The 16,927-nt window shown below is 41.9% G+C and overlaps 2 protein-coding genes and 1 pseudogene across 4 annotated transcripts in view; all 3 read left to right on the top strand.

The window, feature by feature from the left end:
* LOC146567622 (uncharacterized) overlaps window positions 1-16,927 on the top strand; it is a 38,181-nt gene that overhangs the window by 19,770 nt on the left and 1,484 nt on the right. The window lies entirely within an intron of this gene.
* Window positions 494-4,860, top strand: LOC146567623 (uncharacterized; annotated as a pseudogene). The gene is made up of 3 exons (XR_014893723.1): window positions 494-554; window positions 794-1,444; window positions 2,919-4,860. The product of XR_014893723.1 is annotated as an uncharacterized LOC146567623 (transcript).
* The window catches only part of LOC146567624 (uncharacterized), a 31,291-nt gene continuing 27,289 nt past the window's right edge, over window positions 12,926-16,927 (top strand). For both annotated transcript variants that reach the window (XM_085287557.1, XM_085287556.1), the window contains exons 1-2: window positions 12,926-13,179; window positions 15,590-15,695. In XM_085287557.1, the coding sequence (XP_085143683.1) occupies window positions 15,678-15,695 (18 nt within the window). In that variant the 5' untranslated portion in view covers window positions 12,926-13,179; window positions 15,590-15,677. The remainder of the gene's footprint in view (window positions 13,180-15,589; window positions 15,696-16,927) is intronic.

The following is a 16,927-nucleotide window of genomic DNA, read 5'->3' on the forward strand; positions in this document are numbered from 1 at the left end:
TATCTGGAAAAACACAATGTCACATGTACAGACCCAATATCTGATTTCAACACATGAGGACTTACATGTAAGCTTTAATCTCCAGTTGATCAAATCCCACTGAGCAGTCCTTCCCTTTAAATCTAACCTCTCTTCTTCCTCTCCTGTCCTGTGTGTCTTATCTTTCTCCATCTCTGAGTGAAGTTAGCTCTCTTTCTTTTCTCTCCCTGTGATGTGCAGCAGCTGGACCTTTAGCCAGCAACACACTGTGAGACAAACTGCACACAAACAGTTTGTGTGTTTGCTGATGTTTGTTGATAGAAACGCTGCATTTGAAATTACCTGTTTGTTCAGGTGCTGTGCAAAAAAGAAAGAAGAACAACGTCTCACTTTAACTCCTGACTATGACTCACAGTTTTGCCTCTTTCATCTCTTTTTATGTTTCATACCCTGGTGATTAGTACACGATCAGGATTGTCTTTCATGTGTTACTTTTCAGGCTCAAATCGGTTTGATGTTTGATGCCCTTAGTGATGAAATAACTCCCCTCAAATTCCTCAAACCAAAAGTAAAAAGTCTGTTTTGAAAATGTAATGAGTAGAAAGTCTTTTTTTTCTGTGGGGAGTAAAAGTAAGGAAAAAAAGGAAAAATATTTTAGAGTGTTTGAACAGTCATGAATTATTTTTAACAGCAGGTTGGATGTAATGTGTTAGAACTACCAGCAGGTGGGGATAAGAGACCTTTAAGGTGTTTGGTGCCACACTCCACCTTCAGGTTTAAAACTAGTGTTAATGGAGGGAGTTTGAAGGTTGAGTTTGTTCCACGACTGCATTTCACTCACTGCCTCTGTTTGTGTCTCTGTCACTGCAGGACCAACATGGAGCGAGAAGTCAGCGCTCTCAGGAGGCCGACAAACCTCACAGAAGAAAGGGAGAGAAAACATACAGCTGTGACAAGTGTGGGAAGAAGTTTACTCTGAAGGAGTCACTAAAATATCATCAGGTCATCCACACTGGAGAGAGACCGTTCACCTGTGACTTGTGTGGAAAGTCTTTTTCCTGGAGGCTTTCCCTAAAAGCACACCAACTCATCCACAGTGGAGTTAAAGCGTACAGCTGTGATCAGTGTGGCAGAGCTTTTACTCACAGTAGCCACTTACAGAGTCATCTAGTTACCCACTCTGGAATTAAGGCATACAGCTGTGACATCTGTGGGAAAACTTTCAGCCGGATTGAGAGCAGAAATACACACCTATGCATTCACACCAGACATGATGTGTACTGCTGTGAACAGTGTGGCAAACAGTTTATAACCAACACGCAGTTACAACAACACATGTTTACCCACACTGAGGAGACCTTATAAATGTGACCTGTGTGAGAAGACTTTTAAAACTCCATATCACCTGAGACGACACCAACAGATCCACACCAGAAAGAGACTCTCCAAGTGCAGTTACTGTGAGGTATGTTTTTATATTATATTTTTATCTTGTCATTTTAGCCTGACTGTTTGGAAGAACTCTGCTCATTAACCCTTTAGAGCCGATCGGAGCGGGAACGCTCTGTTATGCGTAACTATTTTTAAATCCCGGTAGCACTGCAACCACGTAAGCTAGCGCAAAAAATTTTTTTGCATATGAAACCGGAGGAGTTGTACTTACATCTGATGCCATCAGCTTGTCCTAGGTCACGGTTTCCTTCCACATAAAGCTTTGCAAAAACTGCATAAAAAGCGCTTGCAGGAACAAAAACATAATATTCCAGAAACAAGCTTTGCCGGTCCGATCAGCTGTTCAAAACACTTCCTACGTTGGAATAGACGTCAGCGCGAACTTTTGCATTTCCGCCATTACCTGGCCGAAACCGGAAGTGACATCATTTTCGCGGAAATGTAGTCTTTTTTGCGATCAGGGCCTCAGGGCCTATACTGCTCTTTTTAAAAGTTATCTTTGACTTTATGACTTTCTGTGTCCTTTCTGGGATGCTTAGGACTCATATTGCACTGCTGGAAATAGTTTATTTTGATGCATATGCTGCTTTTTTGCAAATTTGCAGTATAATATTTATTTTCGTTTTTCCTGCAGTGTATAAAAATTGGTGTATTTCAAAAATAAAACTATGAAGACACTCAAAATAAATTTCCTGTGGTGGGAAACTATTTTGTGCAACTTTTTTGTATTTACAGTTTTGAGGGATAAGCCTCTTAAATTTCTCTAACTACAAATATATGTTAAAAAATCAAAAACGATTTTCAATTTTTTTGTAGTTTATTGCACTTTTTTGCAATTTATGTAATTACTATGCACTTAATGAATACATATTATTAAAATCTGGGCTATAATGGTTGTATTGATGTATAGCAACTTGAAATGCTCCCAAAAATGGCTCCACAGCATGTAAAAATATAATATAAGCTCTGGCGGACTTGGTTCTATGGTAGGTCTTAAAGGTTTAAACTGTCTCAGCTAGAGGTGGGTTTTGATAATCGATTTACCGATTAAAATCGAGTCTGGCTTGGATAACGTGACATCAATTCATTAAAATCCTGAATTGAGTTTTTTAATATAATTTTATTTTTCCCAAAACGCCCGAATCTCAGGTGAAACCTCACAAAATTTTGACAACCACCAAACAGCTCAAACAGTAAACTAGAGGAGGTACACGGATTATGCACAAACCGCAGACCTGCGGATTAGAATCAGTGAGTTGTCGCCTTTCTCACCTGACAGCACAGACACAGTCGGGGCTGAAAGTTTGCAGCTCACTGATTCTGATGTTTCGTCAATTCTACTGCATGAAAAAGCAGCTCTGAGTGATTATTCAGATTTTCATTTCAGTTATGATTTTGTTTGTTTTTTATTTGCTCTTTATTTCAGGCGACGTTCAGGATAAAAGTGTTGAAGGACTGACTTACACAGTCTTTGTGTCTTTGTTTAGAAGCAGAGTGACACAGATGGATCCAGTTCTCAACCCTGTCATCACTGTGGTGGTGGGAAAGACTTTCGTTGTGACCTTTGTGGAAAAACTTTCAGTCACCAATACACCCTAAAAACACATCAACGTAGACACACTGGAGAGGAACTGAAATACTGCAAAGAATGTGGGAGAAGCTTCCCCACATTAAGTGGATTAAAACAACATGAACGGATTCACAGTGGGACAAAAAAGCACCTCTGTGATCAGTGTGGGTCATCTTTCATTACTGCAGTCGACCTTAAAAGACACAAACGAGTCCACACAGGAGAGAAACCATACAAGTGCAGACACTGTGACAAAAGCTTCTCACAATCAGGTAATCAAAACAAGCATGAACGTACACACATGGAAGGAAACTACAGCTGTGACCAGTGTGACAAGAGCTTCAGGAATCTCAGTTCATACTCCGACCACAAACGATCCCACGTTACTAATAAACTCTTTCACTGTTACCAATGTGCCAAAACATTCACTTCATTGTCTGCTCTGTGCAAACATCAGCGTGATCACTCAGGGCTGAAATCACTCCCATCATAGTAAGATGCATGTCAGTGTCATCAGCTGTTTTATATTTGAGAAAAAAGGTTGAAAGATCTTTAAAAAAAATTTATTTTTCCTTAAACTTGCTGTAGGTATTAAAACTTATGATTTTGTGTTTAAGATGTCGAAACAATTAATTTTGGGAATTCATTTTTTAAAGTTGTGGTTTCATTTGCTCAAAGTTCATCAATGTTTTCCTGATGCAAGGTGGGATGGATCCATGCTTTTATGCTGTTTAAGACAAATTCTGAAAGCCGAACGTTGCAGAGATTGAGACCCATTAGACCAGGCAGCATTTTTCAATCTTCTATTGTCCTGAGCTGTGGCCTCAGTTTCACTGGAAGTTTAACCCAAGTACGGTGTCCAGCTGTGGACTGGTCCGTGGACCCGCCTGTCCTCCAGGAACACAGGTACACATCCTGGACAGGGAGGAACGCCGGTTTGAGACCAGAGTCAAGGAGACCATTTACGTCAAAAGGGAAAGACTGAATCAAGGAGGGGGCCTAAGGGGACTTTTATTTCCTTTGCAACATCCATTTAAACACAGACAAGTAACTGGACTAAGCACAGTAGGAAATGGTTTTCCCCTTCTCATCAGCAACACCTGGACAGAATTACCCTTGACCTTAAATAACCCCGTACCTACCTCTGCCATAACCAGTACATAAAATGAAATACAACCTTCTAGTAGTGTTAAAGACAGGGAAATAAGAAAAATGGCTCCTACACACCAGCTCCTAATTACATGAGGCAGAGGACATAGTAATTACTGAACTTAAAGGAGCCATGATGAATTCAGCTTTATTATGTGATAAGAACAAGTAGTCTGATGTCCTGTAATCATGATGACGCTAAAATTTGAGATACAATAAAAAAAATATACGTTTTTCTACTAGGTATTGGTTCAGTATCGTCGATACCACCCTGAATTTTACTTGGTATTGGATCAGAAAGGAAATCAGTGGTATTGCACATCACTGGTCATGATACATCAATACAATATGCATAAGACGGCAAATCATGTTTTATTTATACATCATTCTACCAGTAATCTAGTTCATCAGTTTGTAGCTTCACAAAACAAAATAAAAAGGAATTTTTGCAACAGGTTTTTCAATCAATTTTGTTAATTTTGTTTCCAGATAAGAGAGGCCAGACCTTTCTTATCCTCTGTGTTTAATCTGGACCTTGGGACAGCTAAGAGCATCTGATCCACAGACTTCAGTGATCTTACAGGAGTGAACAAATTTAAAAGATCAGAAAGGTTTGAGGGTCCTAACCTATGCAACGCCTTAAAAACACATAATAAAATCTTAAAATGAATTCAAAACCTAACTCGCAGCCAGTGTAAGGATGCCAGTACGGGAGATATGTAGTCTTGGTTGCATAAAATAAGATAACCTTTATTAGTCCCACGCGTAGGAAATTTGTTTTGTTACAGCAGTGGACAGTGCAAAGTTGCATAGAAAATTTTAAGAAAAAACACTGGAATAATATATCCATGAGATACTGTACACAATAGAATAGAATGAAATACTACATGCAATTGAATAAAATAGAATACAAATACTATTTACAATTGAGTATAATACAACGATGCCAGAAAGAGTATTGCACATGTGTGGATGTGTGTGCTTAGTCAGTTGAAGTCTTTGTTGTGGAGTCTGACAGCAGTGGGGAGGAAAGACCTGCGAAATCTCTCCGTCCCACATCGTAGGTGCCGCAGCCACTGAAGGAGCTGCTCAGAGCTGTCAGAGTCTCCTGCATTGGGTGGGAGATGTTGTCCAACAGGGATGACAGCTTAGCCACCATTCTCCTGTCACTCACCACCTCCACTGGGTCCAGAGGGCATCCTAGAACAGAGCTGGCCCTTCTGATCAACCTGTTCAGTCTCTTCCTGTCCCCAGCAGAGATGCTGCCGCCCCAGCAGATCACACTGTAAAAGATGGCTGAGGCGACCATAGAGTCATAGAAGGTCTTCAGGAGTGGGCCCTTCACTAGGGCCCCGGAGAGCAGCCAGTTGGCTTTTCTACCTTTAAAACCCTCCTACCAGCCAAATGGCTTTTAGCTAGGCTTTAGCTTCAGCCAAGTGGAAGCTAGGCTAGTCATTCATATGTAAATTAGGTTGTTACCTGGGAATTCTGGAGGGAGGGGAGTGGGGGTGTGTGAATGAGGGGGTGGGGGAGCTGCTAAAAGCTGTGAACTTCCTTTTGTGTTCACTTTGATGCATTCTCAATCATCCAGGGAAATAAATCTCCAAAAGTCACCAACTTGGAGTGTTTCAGTTTGCCATCTTAGGGAGAAATCAACACACATGGGTGTATGTCCTTTGTTGCTGCGATTTATTGATAAAAACAGTACCAAAAACCAACCATTTGTACACATATTTACAAATAATAATAAAAAGTGAGTGAGTACATTTCAACATTTTCAGCAATCACTCACAATTCTGGCACTGCCATGGTATCTGTAGTCTGCATTTACCACATGTGTATCTGTAGCAGTGAACACATCGCACAGTGGCATGATTGTTCTTGCATTTGTGTTTGACCTGACACATGGCTCTTTTTCAATTCAATTCAATTCAATTTTATTTATATAGCGCCAAATCACAACAAAAGTCGCCTCAAGGCGCTTCATAGATACAGAGAAAAACCCAAAAATCATATGGCCCCCTATGAGCAAGCACTTTGGCGACAGTGGGAAGGAAAAACTCCCTTTTAACAGGAAGAAACCTCCGGCAGAACCAGGCTCAGGGAGGGGCGGCCATCTGCTGCGACCGGTTGGGGTGAGAGAAGGAAGACAGGATAAAAGACATGCTGTGGAAGAGAGACAGAGGTTAATAACAGATATGATTCAATGCAGAGAGGTCTGTTAATACATAGTGAGTGAGAAAGGTGACTGGAAAGGAAACACTCAATGCATCATGGGAATCCCCCGGCAGCCTACATCTATTGCAGCATAACTAAGGGAGGATTCAGGGTCACCAGGTCCAGCCCTAACTATATGCTTTAGCAAAAAGGAAAGTTTTAAGCCTAATCTTAAAAGTAGAGATAGAGATAGTTTTTCCAGGGCTAGGTGTGGAGGGTTGTGTCCAAAGCAACTGTTCTTTTCTTGCCTTCTTCTCAGCTACATGAGAGTAAGCCAACTCTCTTGCAAGCTCCACCAGGAAGTCCACCCGTCTTTCCTTCGTCCCGGTGCATGCTTGATACAGCACATGTGCATTCAGTGCTGCCATGTCAATCATGTTATAAAACACGGCAACTGGCCAGCGCCGTGTTCCTCTGCGGACAGTGTACTCCCGAACCATCTGGTCCATCACATCCACGCCACACTTTGTTTTGTTGTAAAGGGTGACAGTGTTTGGCTTCCTTTTGGTAGTGTTATCAGTCTGAACCACGCTGTGCATGCTGCTAAGAATATAGACTGTCTTCTTCCGTTTGGCCGCATACGCCGTCAGCGTGGCAGCAGAGGTTGAAAACACCTAAGAAATAAGATAAATTGTTATTTCCATAGCCCTTTTACACACAATGAAACACATAAACATAGAACCACAAAAGACCTGCAACATACCTGAGTGGTGAATTCATTGCGATCTGTCTGTCTAGTGGATTGAGGAATTTCCCTGCGAATCTTGTTGACTGTGCCGAGGATGGTGGTTTTCCGTCTAAGAGGTTTTTGCGCAAGTGAAAGCGATGTGAAGAAATTGTGCGTGGTAACATTTCTGCCCTTGTCTAGGAATAGTTCCATCAGCCTCATTACTACATTTTCAGAAAGTCTCTCCCCAGTGGGACGATTGGGGTCCTTGCCAAGATATGGGAAGACATTGCAAATGTACTTGGATTTTAGGTCGCAAGCCACCCAAAACTTGATCCCAAACTTGTCAGGTTTACTTGCAATATACTGCAGGAAACAGCACCGAGTCTTTGATGGGAAAAGCTGTTCATCAACGGTGATATGTAGACCAGGGTTGTAGCACGTGATGCTGTTGGTGACAAATGATCCCCACACACTGGAAATTGCAGCGAACTTATCAGTCTTTGCTCGATCACTGCGGGTGGACTTGTCATCAAAGCGTAGGTGTTGCATGATCTCCTCCTCCTCTGTATCAGAATAATGTCTGAAATATCTTACTTACTAACTACATCCACTTACTTGTTTGAAATGTATTAGGAAATAACATGAAATGAAACTAACCGGAAGACTGATCAGACAGCTCTGAGTCCGAATCCGGCTGAACTTCTAGGTCTTCTCCATCCGAGTCACAAGGGTCGACTTCCCTCAGGATCATTTCCAAGGCCTGCTGAGTGGTGAGTCTTCTCTGCATTTTCTTTCCTTGGAGAGGAGGTCCGTACACCACAGAATTCTTCAGGGCAATCCATTGTGGCATCAATCAGACCACTGGTATAATGTTGAAAATGTTGAAATGTACTCACTCACTTTTTATTATTATTTGTAAATATGTGTATAAATGGTTGGTTTTTTGTACTGTTTTTATCAATAAATCTCAGCAACAAAGGACATACACCCATGTGTGTTGATTTCTCCCTAAGATGGCAAACTGAAACACTCCAAGTTGGTGACTTTTGGAGATTTATTTCCCTGGATGATTGAGAATGCATCAAAGCGAACACAAAAGGAAGTTCACAGCTTTTAGCAGCTCCCCCACCCCCTCAATCACATACCCCCACTCCCCTCCCTCCAGAATTCCCAGGTAACAACCTAATTTACATATGAATGACTAGCCAATTTAGCTTCCACTTGGCTGAAGCTAAAGCTTAGCTAAAAGCCTTCCAGCCATTTGGCTGGAAGGCAGGTTTTAAAGGTAGAAAGGTAGAAGCCTGGGACTCCTAGTGATGGGGTGATGCACTTTTGTACTGTACTCCTTGTCGTCCCCATCAGTGATGAGGCCGACTATTGCAGAGTCGTCAGAGAACTTCTGCAGGAAGCACTGGGTGGAGTTGTGGGAGAAGTCTGCAGTGTAGATGGTGAAGAGGAACGGAGCCAGAACGGTTCCCTGTGGGGCCCCCGTACTGCAGACGACCCTCTCCGACACACAGCCCTGAGTTCTCACATACTGTGGTCGGTCAGTGAGGTAGTCTAAAATCCAGGTGACTGACGATATCATTGACACGAGACAAAATACTTTACAACTTTATTAGTGCAAAAAACCCCATCAATGTATTTTCACATAAACAAGCAGCTGTTTTTATGTGCATTACAGTTATATAAAAATTAACAGTGCAAATGCAAATTCCTTGCTGACAGTTTAACCAAAAGGCATTTCCAGTGGAAAATGGCCAACATATCTTCAGCATAACCATGTAGAATATCCACAAAACTTAAAAGGAGGTTATACACACACAATACGGTAATATTATGTTGAAGCACAGTTTTTATCACCCCGCGAGGCTCCTGCCTACGATAGCCGTAATGCTCCAACAATCCATCAAGCGGTGCGGATTCGTAGCTTAGAAAAGTCATACTAAAACCTTTTCGAGCGCCGTGTACTACATAAAATCGTTTCCAGGTCAGTAAACACAACCAGAATTCATACATAAGACACACAGGATTATAAGTGGCACTGTTGATTTTCAGAAAAATCAAAGGATTGATTTTAAGTGTGCCGTATTTTCCAAAAAAACACGGTAATAACGACGGCCCGCTAGCATGTGCTACCAAAAATAGTGCTTTGTTGTGTATCTGACGGAACAAAGCCACACCACTGAAGTTGCAGCCTTTTTGCAAACCAGTTTTTGCTGCTAGGCAAACTGAAGTGATGAGCTCACCAGGCGCCGAAGCTGAGCCAGGACCAGCCGCTCCAGGGTCTTCATCAAGTGGGATGTCAGAGCCACCGGCCCATAGCTGTTGAGGTCTTTGGCACTGGTACAACACAGGAGGTTTTCCAGAGCTGCCTCAGGCTCTGGTTGAGGAGGTGCTCCATCACCCCACACAGTTGGTCTGCGCAGGACATGACAACCCTTGAGCTGATGCCATCTAGACCTGCAGCTTTCCTGGCTTTAATCCTCCTCACTTCCCTCCTAAGCTGGGTGGTTGAGAGAGGCAGGCTGGAGCCTTGTGTTAAGTGTGTATTGGATGCTGTTGTTGGGGGTGGGGAGGAGTGACCAGGGTGAGTAGAGGAGGTGTTAAGTATCTGAGGTGTCAGAGGTGGAACAGCAGCAGTGGGTGTGGGTGAGTCTGCAGCCGATGTTGGGAGACTGCCTCATGGATGAATCAAACCTGTTGAAGAAATGATGCAGTTCATTTGCCCACCTCACATCCCTGCCAGGCAGAGAGTTCTGACGTTTGTACCCTGAGATGGTTCTGAGGCCTCTCCAGACTTTGCCAACATTGTTTTGTTGTAATGCATGTCCCCAGGCTGTCGATGTCCTCTCCGTGGTTTCACAGACCACCTCCCACACAGTAGACTCAAAACAGTCATTAAGAGCCTCCTCGCTTTCCTCTGACCATCTCTGCACTGTGCGGGTGGCTGGTGGCTCCCTGTGCACTAAGGGCTTATACACAGGGACAAGGTGCACCAGGTTGTGATCAGATCAACCTCACTTTCCTCAATTACTTTGTAAATAAGTTGATGGACTTGAGATCCAAAATCTCCTCAAGTGCCTCCCCTTATGAAGATGCCCCTTGTTGTCCCGGGTCATTTACTTCTTTTTCTCCAAACACACTCAATGACTTAATTGCAGTAACAGGTAAAATGAAATCCTCATCATGCTCCTTAGATATATTACCTCCCTCTGTCCTGTCTGGGACTCTCACCAGCAATGGTCCCACACTACTATCCATCATCAACAATTCACTGAGGCAAGGCTGTGTTCCGTCCTATTTTAAACATGCTGAGGTAACCCCTCTGTTAAAAACACAGAATCTAGATCCTACCTCCCCTAGTAGTTCCTACAGAGTCTAGTTATTAACGAGTATTTCCAAGCACATTTTGACGTTTTTTTTGGTTTTTTTTGATATATCAACTGTTTTGTATAGTTCCGAGACAAGAATGTTTTTGCTTTTTGCGTTTAGAATGTCGCGTAAGGTTAATAAGAGCGCAAACACCTCTCAGTCAAACTTGCGGCTTGCTGCTAACACTGCATCCCCGCCTCATGGTAAAACTTCGCCACTGCCTGGGTCGCCCAACACGCTGCTCGTCGATACGGAGACGTTCACGAAGGCTGAACTCTTCTCTGAACTTCGTAAAGAAATTTCAGCACTGTTTAAAAAGGAACTGACGGCAGCATTTGCAGAGAATCTCACGTCTATCAGGTCCAACATACAGCAACTAAAAACTGACCTTTCCTCAGACATAATGACCATGCAGCAGGAATTCGCTGGCCTCAGAAGCACAGTTACGGAGATGGAACAGTCCCCGCGCTATGATTGTGAAGCTGCACTATTACGCGGACTGTGCTAGGATTCTCCAGAAGGCCAGGGAGCTGCAGACGGTTCAGATAAATAATATGACCATTTCTGTGTTCACCAACCACACTGCTAAGACAGCGCGGGCCCGTGTGGCTTTCAATGAGGTCCTTCGCCATCTTTTAATATTGGGTGGTTACTTAAACTGTGTTATTGATCCTGCCTTAGATCGCACGAATCCTCGGACCCTGACCCAATCCTCTATGTCCAAGTCTATTGGACTTCACACACAGGTGCCATCAAATATCTATCCCTAAATCCATCTACAATCTGGACACCACAGGTTCTGTACAGCATGAGGGTTAATAAATTGTACCCAAATCAATATGATGTGTAAATTGATTTATTCTTGTACCTCCATGCCACAGTGGCTGGATTCTTCACCCCAGTGAAGAGGTTATTGTTATTGCCTGATTTTAATAAATTGAGCCGTTTGCTCTTTGGTACCAAAGCATATCACAAAAAGGTTAATTCTAAAAATCAAAATCAGCTGTGTGTTAGCGGCAATACATGAAAAATCACAGGACCCACCATACAAGCGAGTCTACGAGCAGTTTTTACAAAGATTATATTAATTTTTTTAAAAAACCATATGCAAATGCCCAAAGTCTAACAACACAACCGCTACAAAAATGTAACTTTTATACGACCAGATTTTCGTATACTTCATTTAATAGTGTATTCCTCTCCAGCAGTAACTCCTACTTTGTCTGCTATTCTTATGAGGAAAAATTCTCCTGTATGACTCGCAGTGAATCCTGGGATATGGTGGGCCACAAAGGATACACCAGACCCATCCTTGAAATGTGTGGAAAAGTAGGACACGTTCGTCACCACATTCGGAGGACTCTTCGACTTTGGAAAGCCTTCATCGCATCACTGTGACATAATTGCCTACAAATACGGCATTTCAAGTATCAGTCCCCTGAATTTGGACACAGTCTTCCTCTCCTGGTGCATGCTCACTTTTTTTGACGGTTTGCAAATAAGGAGGTGGGGCATTGCCACCACTAACTAGTGTGGACAAGAATTCACTCTTACCAAATAATAAAAAATAGATGCTAAAAAAAAACCCAACCACACAGAAAGATGATAAATTCCCCTCTCGCCCGTGCAGGTGGTTTATCATTCAAGCTCAGGTCCTCTACCAGAGGCCTGGGGGCTGGCATCAAAGAATACAGCCAGTCAAACCGGGGTAGCATTTGTGGTCCCTGAAAAGGATCAATGGTGGACCGTCAGTACACACTGGAGAAATGCTTCCAGTACTGTCAGCTGTTCAGTGGGTAGAAGACATGTGACCGTTACAATCAGGCATTTGTTCAGACTGAAGCTCTTCATTGGCCAGTTTACAGTGTAGCCACTCAGAAAGTAGAGCAGATGTAATAACAGAGGTTCAGCAAACATTTAACGAAATACACATGATGGGACTTATAGTTGGCTTTTTATGGATCCAGCTCACTATGGAGTCAGAGGAAATGAAACGACAGAGTTGTGAAGAAAGCCACAAAACATGGGTTAACTGAACTGGCTTTTAACTTCTGTCAGACAGATAACGAGTATAATAAGGCAAGAAATAAAGGAAACATGACAAAAACAGTGGGAGGGAGAAAGAAATTTAAGGAGGGTAGGAGAAATGAGAAGCACAGGAAGGAGTAGGAGAGAGGAGGTGGTCATATCTGGAATAAGATTTGGACATACTGGTTTGATCACTAGTATTGGTGACTGTCAAACCTTTGAGTCGCCGAGAAGCTGAATAGGGGGATAATGTTGACGCGCCTGCTGTTCAAAATGTAAGTTTACTGCAAAAGGGTTCAAGAAGTGAACGTTTTAAGGTCTTATTCCAGTTTTTAAAACAGAGTATACATTTAGGGAGGATTTGTGTGTCGACGTTCCACTCCACAGCAGTTGGTGGCGGTAATGCACCATTTTGTTGTTTAACAACCGCCAAACAACAAAATGGTGCAAACAATATAAAGAAGAAGAAGCCTGTTCCGGGATCATATGCCGTACACAGTTTGCACAGACGGAGCTACCGTTTCGTCCTAAGCGAGTAAAGTAGGGAATTTGGATGATAAAACAAACTAAACCACCGTTTGGATCGATATCTGCATCGATCTGCCCACCCTTGTCTCCTGGATCGTAGCTGAGATCAGCGTGAACCACGTGGGTCTCTGCTCCCTGATCTGTTTCCTGTGTTTGGAAAGAGTTCCAGCTTCATCGCGGAGTTTCTCTCGGTTTGTGGGCTCATCTAAAGGTAAGCACCGAGCTAACTTTACTGTGAGTTCAGTTCATGTTGAGTTTAGCTCCTGAATGAGGTCTTCTGCTGCTCTCCTCGGTGTCTGTTCACAGTTTATTGTGAACACGTTGAGAGAAGAGTCCAGCTGCTGTGGATGAACACATGAGAGGAAGTGAACTCCTACAAAGTCTCATTTTAATGAGTCTGGCTGCTGTAAAGTGATGCACAGGAAGATGTTAACAAAAACTAATGAAACAGAGATGAAAGTAAACAGTGTTCATATTTGAAAGCACAGAGAATAAAAATATATTGTGTTGGTTAATGTGCAGCTCTTGGTGATTTGGGAGAATCATGTTTTTAATCATGTTGTGGATTGAATGTTGGGTTTGATTTAATTTTGTCTACAGAAGTTTTTCCCACTTGTGATCGTTCAGATTGATTTGTTGGGTTGACTTGAATCATGTGAAGGTTTAAAGCTGCACTTCCCCCAAAAAGAATAAAGTATAATCATGAAGAATGTAAAAATGTCTTCCTGTGTCAAACACAGCTGCAGTCAAAGCAGGAAGGAAAGCACTTAAACCACTGATCAAAGCTCATTAATCAATGGCCATGATTACCGTTCAGTGTTGTGGTTCGAATTTGAGAAGAGACATACGACTGAAAGTCCATAGTGGGTCAACACAAATGATTTTATTAAAACACATATATGTGGTGAAGATGGGCTCTGCAAAACATCAGCCTCGATCTCCCGCGAACAATAGGTGGGTGTGATATTTATACTTGTAATATGCGTCACCGCAGATGCATGTTCCAGTAACTCCAGCGAGGACATATTCTAAAAAAGTTTGGTCCTTTTACAGCATCCTGCCATGCGATTACATTTGTTCCTGACCACCGAGAACACTCACGTTAACTTTTATCGAGTGGAAAAAAAGTTAGCTTGTTTATATTATGCTAACATAGCTGTGTTGCTAGCGGTCACGTAGCACGTCATTATATACCAGCTAGCCCAACTTCAGTAACCCTACAAACGTCACTGCTGTTTAGTTTTCTGTCTTCATTTATGCTGGAAGTGATAACAGAGCTGTACGTTTTAATTTGTTTCCAAAACCCCGCAGTCAGGACATGCTATATTGTATTTAGATAGAAGCTAGCGAGCTAACTCCCTGCTAACTTCTAACTCCGTTAAATGTCATAAATTCCGTTTTCATGGATGCCTGGATGTTAAACTCAATTGTTACACCTGGTAGAGCAGAACGCTGATCATTTTATTAAAGATGAAAGACTTTAGACAGTTTTTCAACTCTCAGTAATGCCATAGTGATCATTTGATATATGGACCTGCAGCGGAGTTTAGGCCCAGACACGGCTAGTGACGTCAGACTGAACAACCGGATACTTCCTGACTCCGTTTGAGTCATCTATTACCAGGCAAACTTCAATGCAGCAGGCTGCTGAGCATACACACCAGCCTTCAATATGTGGTAAATTGTACTGTAAACATGTAGGGCAATTCTTTCAACTTGAACTTTGCTCCATAGATCAGTCGAACTCGCGCCAGCTGTAGCTTCAAACCATTAATTAACTTGACCGAGCTTATATGTGTATATAAGATTATAATGTAGTTATACTAACACCTGAAATACAGACTTTAACATAACATCAACAGTTTCAATAAATGTGTCAATGAAGTGATAATGATAAATCATAAATGATGCAACAATAATAATAATGGCCTGTAAATGGTAAATGGCCTGTATTTTTATATAGCGCTTTACTAATGATTATGAATAGTAACAGTAAATAATATTTCATCCCGACAACAGTGAGTGAGTCGCTGCAATCACAGCATTTGATCAATGAGCTTTAATCAGTGGTTGTTGGGGAATAGTGGAGGTGGTGGGACTGAAGGAGTTGAAAGTGTGGGGTGGGGGAGTAACAGGTCTGTCCCTGTTTGTGGAAACCACAGGAGGAGCTGTTCAGGCTGTTGCTGGGTGTGAATTGTTGATGGAGTCTTTAAACTTGTAGTTGCTGTTTTCCAGACTGAAGCAGAGTCGTTAGCTGAAAACTGGTTTTAGAGGTTCATTCAGGACACCTTCTCAGGCTCTTACAGCCTTACCTGTATCATAACAAAGTGTATAAACCCCAATCCACCTTTAACATGGTCCTTCTCCCAAACCTTCAAATAGGACTTTCTGGCCCTGTCATAGTAAAGGGCTGCTTAGAATATTAGAGCCAATGTCACAAAGTTCCTCCTGAAGTATAAGTGAGTGAGAGAGTTTCCTCACTTTGCAGCACAACACGTCTCACAAGATTTCTACAAGCAATCAGAGTGAAACTTGTACTTTGTGTTGTCAGATGAACATATGAGACACTTTGACTCTTCAGTGCAGTGTGGAGCCTAACAAAGATCTGTTTTGTGTCCCAGCTGATCAGCAGGAGGAGAAGAGTCTGACGGAGCAGCAGAGGAACATTTTCAGCCATCTGGACTCAGCTGAGTCACTACAGAGGAAACAATGAGCTCAACACAGAAGGTGAGGAAAATATCACAGTTTCACCAAATAATCAGTCACGTCTAAAACTCTCATCCTCCCAACCTGTTATATGACTGTGTTGTATATTATGTTGTTTTTTACAGACCACAGCACATGTTAAAATAAGGAAGGTTTATTCATCAACATTATTAATAATCAAATGGAAATTTGTCAGAGTTTTACCCCTGATACTGCTGGATAAACAGAAACTCACTCAGGAACGAGGTCACACAGAGCTCAAGTTTTCACTCGCGAGGGGGAAGCAGTTGTCTCCAACCCACTTCAACTTGCTTTTCCCCCTGCAGGTTGTTTTTATTGGTTACACACATGAATATTCATAAAGCTTGTTGCTGTATTACCTATGAGAAACTACTATAACTGGTTACAAAGTGATTGTGCTGTGCAAACGTGATTATACATTGTGTGTGGTTATATGATGAGAGTGCAGCTCTCCCAGATTGTTGTTGGTAGAATCTGTTCTTCTCAAGGCTGCTTGTTCCCCTTATCAATGTCATGCACGTAGTCATATGCGTGGGTTACCTAGATAGCAAACAGAAGCATTCTAGCTTTCTAAATGGCATTGTGTAGCTTTTTAAAGGGCAACCTACAACACATACATTAAACCTAACAGTTTTTTCATCACCCCAAAAAATACACGTTCAAAGCACCACAACAGCAGCCCGATATCAGACAGAAGCTCTCAGCTGAGCTCTGTAGAGTGGGCAATTATAATGAAGCTTCATTAGGATTTGTAGATTCAAGCTGCTCTTCACATTTTTGGCCAGCAGATGTCACCAAAGAGGACTGTGTTGAAAAGCTTCGAGTAATGAACCTTTTTCAATACAAGCTTCAGTGTTTCAGAAAGCTTCATTTGGCCATCACTGATATAAATAATATTATAGAAATGATCAGAGGAGGCAAAAGTACATTTACTCTATACTTAAGTAGAAGTACAGATATTAGTGTTAAAAATACTTCAGTAAAAATATTCATTCACCTTCTTTACTTAAGTAACAGTGAAAAAGAAAAAATGCTCTGAAATGTAATCAGAGTAAAAAAGTAAAAGTAGCTCCTTGAAGAACTTTTTAACCACATGTTTTTATCCAAAGTTAACTGAACCTTGTGCTTTGTTAATGTAATAATAAAATAAGATTAGTAGATCAAATACAAACTATTTATTTCTAATAAAGGTTCTCTGTTTGAATCAGTTAAGTAGAAAATGAAGGAAAATA

Source organism: Mchenga conophoros, linkage group LG9 (genome assembly GCF_057382185.1).
Source record: "Mchenga conophoros isolate Kocher_MC1m ecotype Shallow Benthic linkage group LG9, M_conophoros_male_GT1.1, whole genome shotgun sequence".
Taxonomy (NCBI): Eukaryota; Metazoa; Chordata; class Actinopteri; order Cichliformes; family Cichlidae; genus Mchenga; species Mchenga conophoros.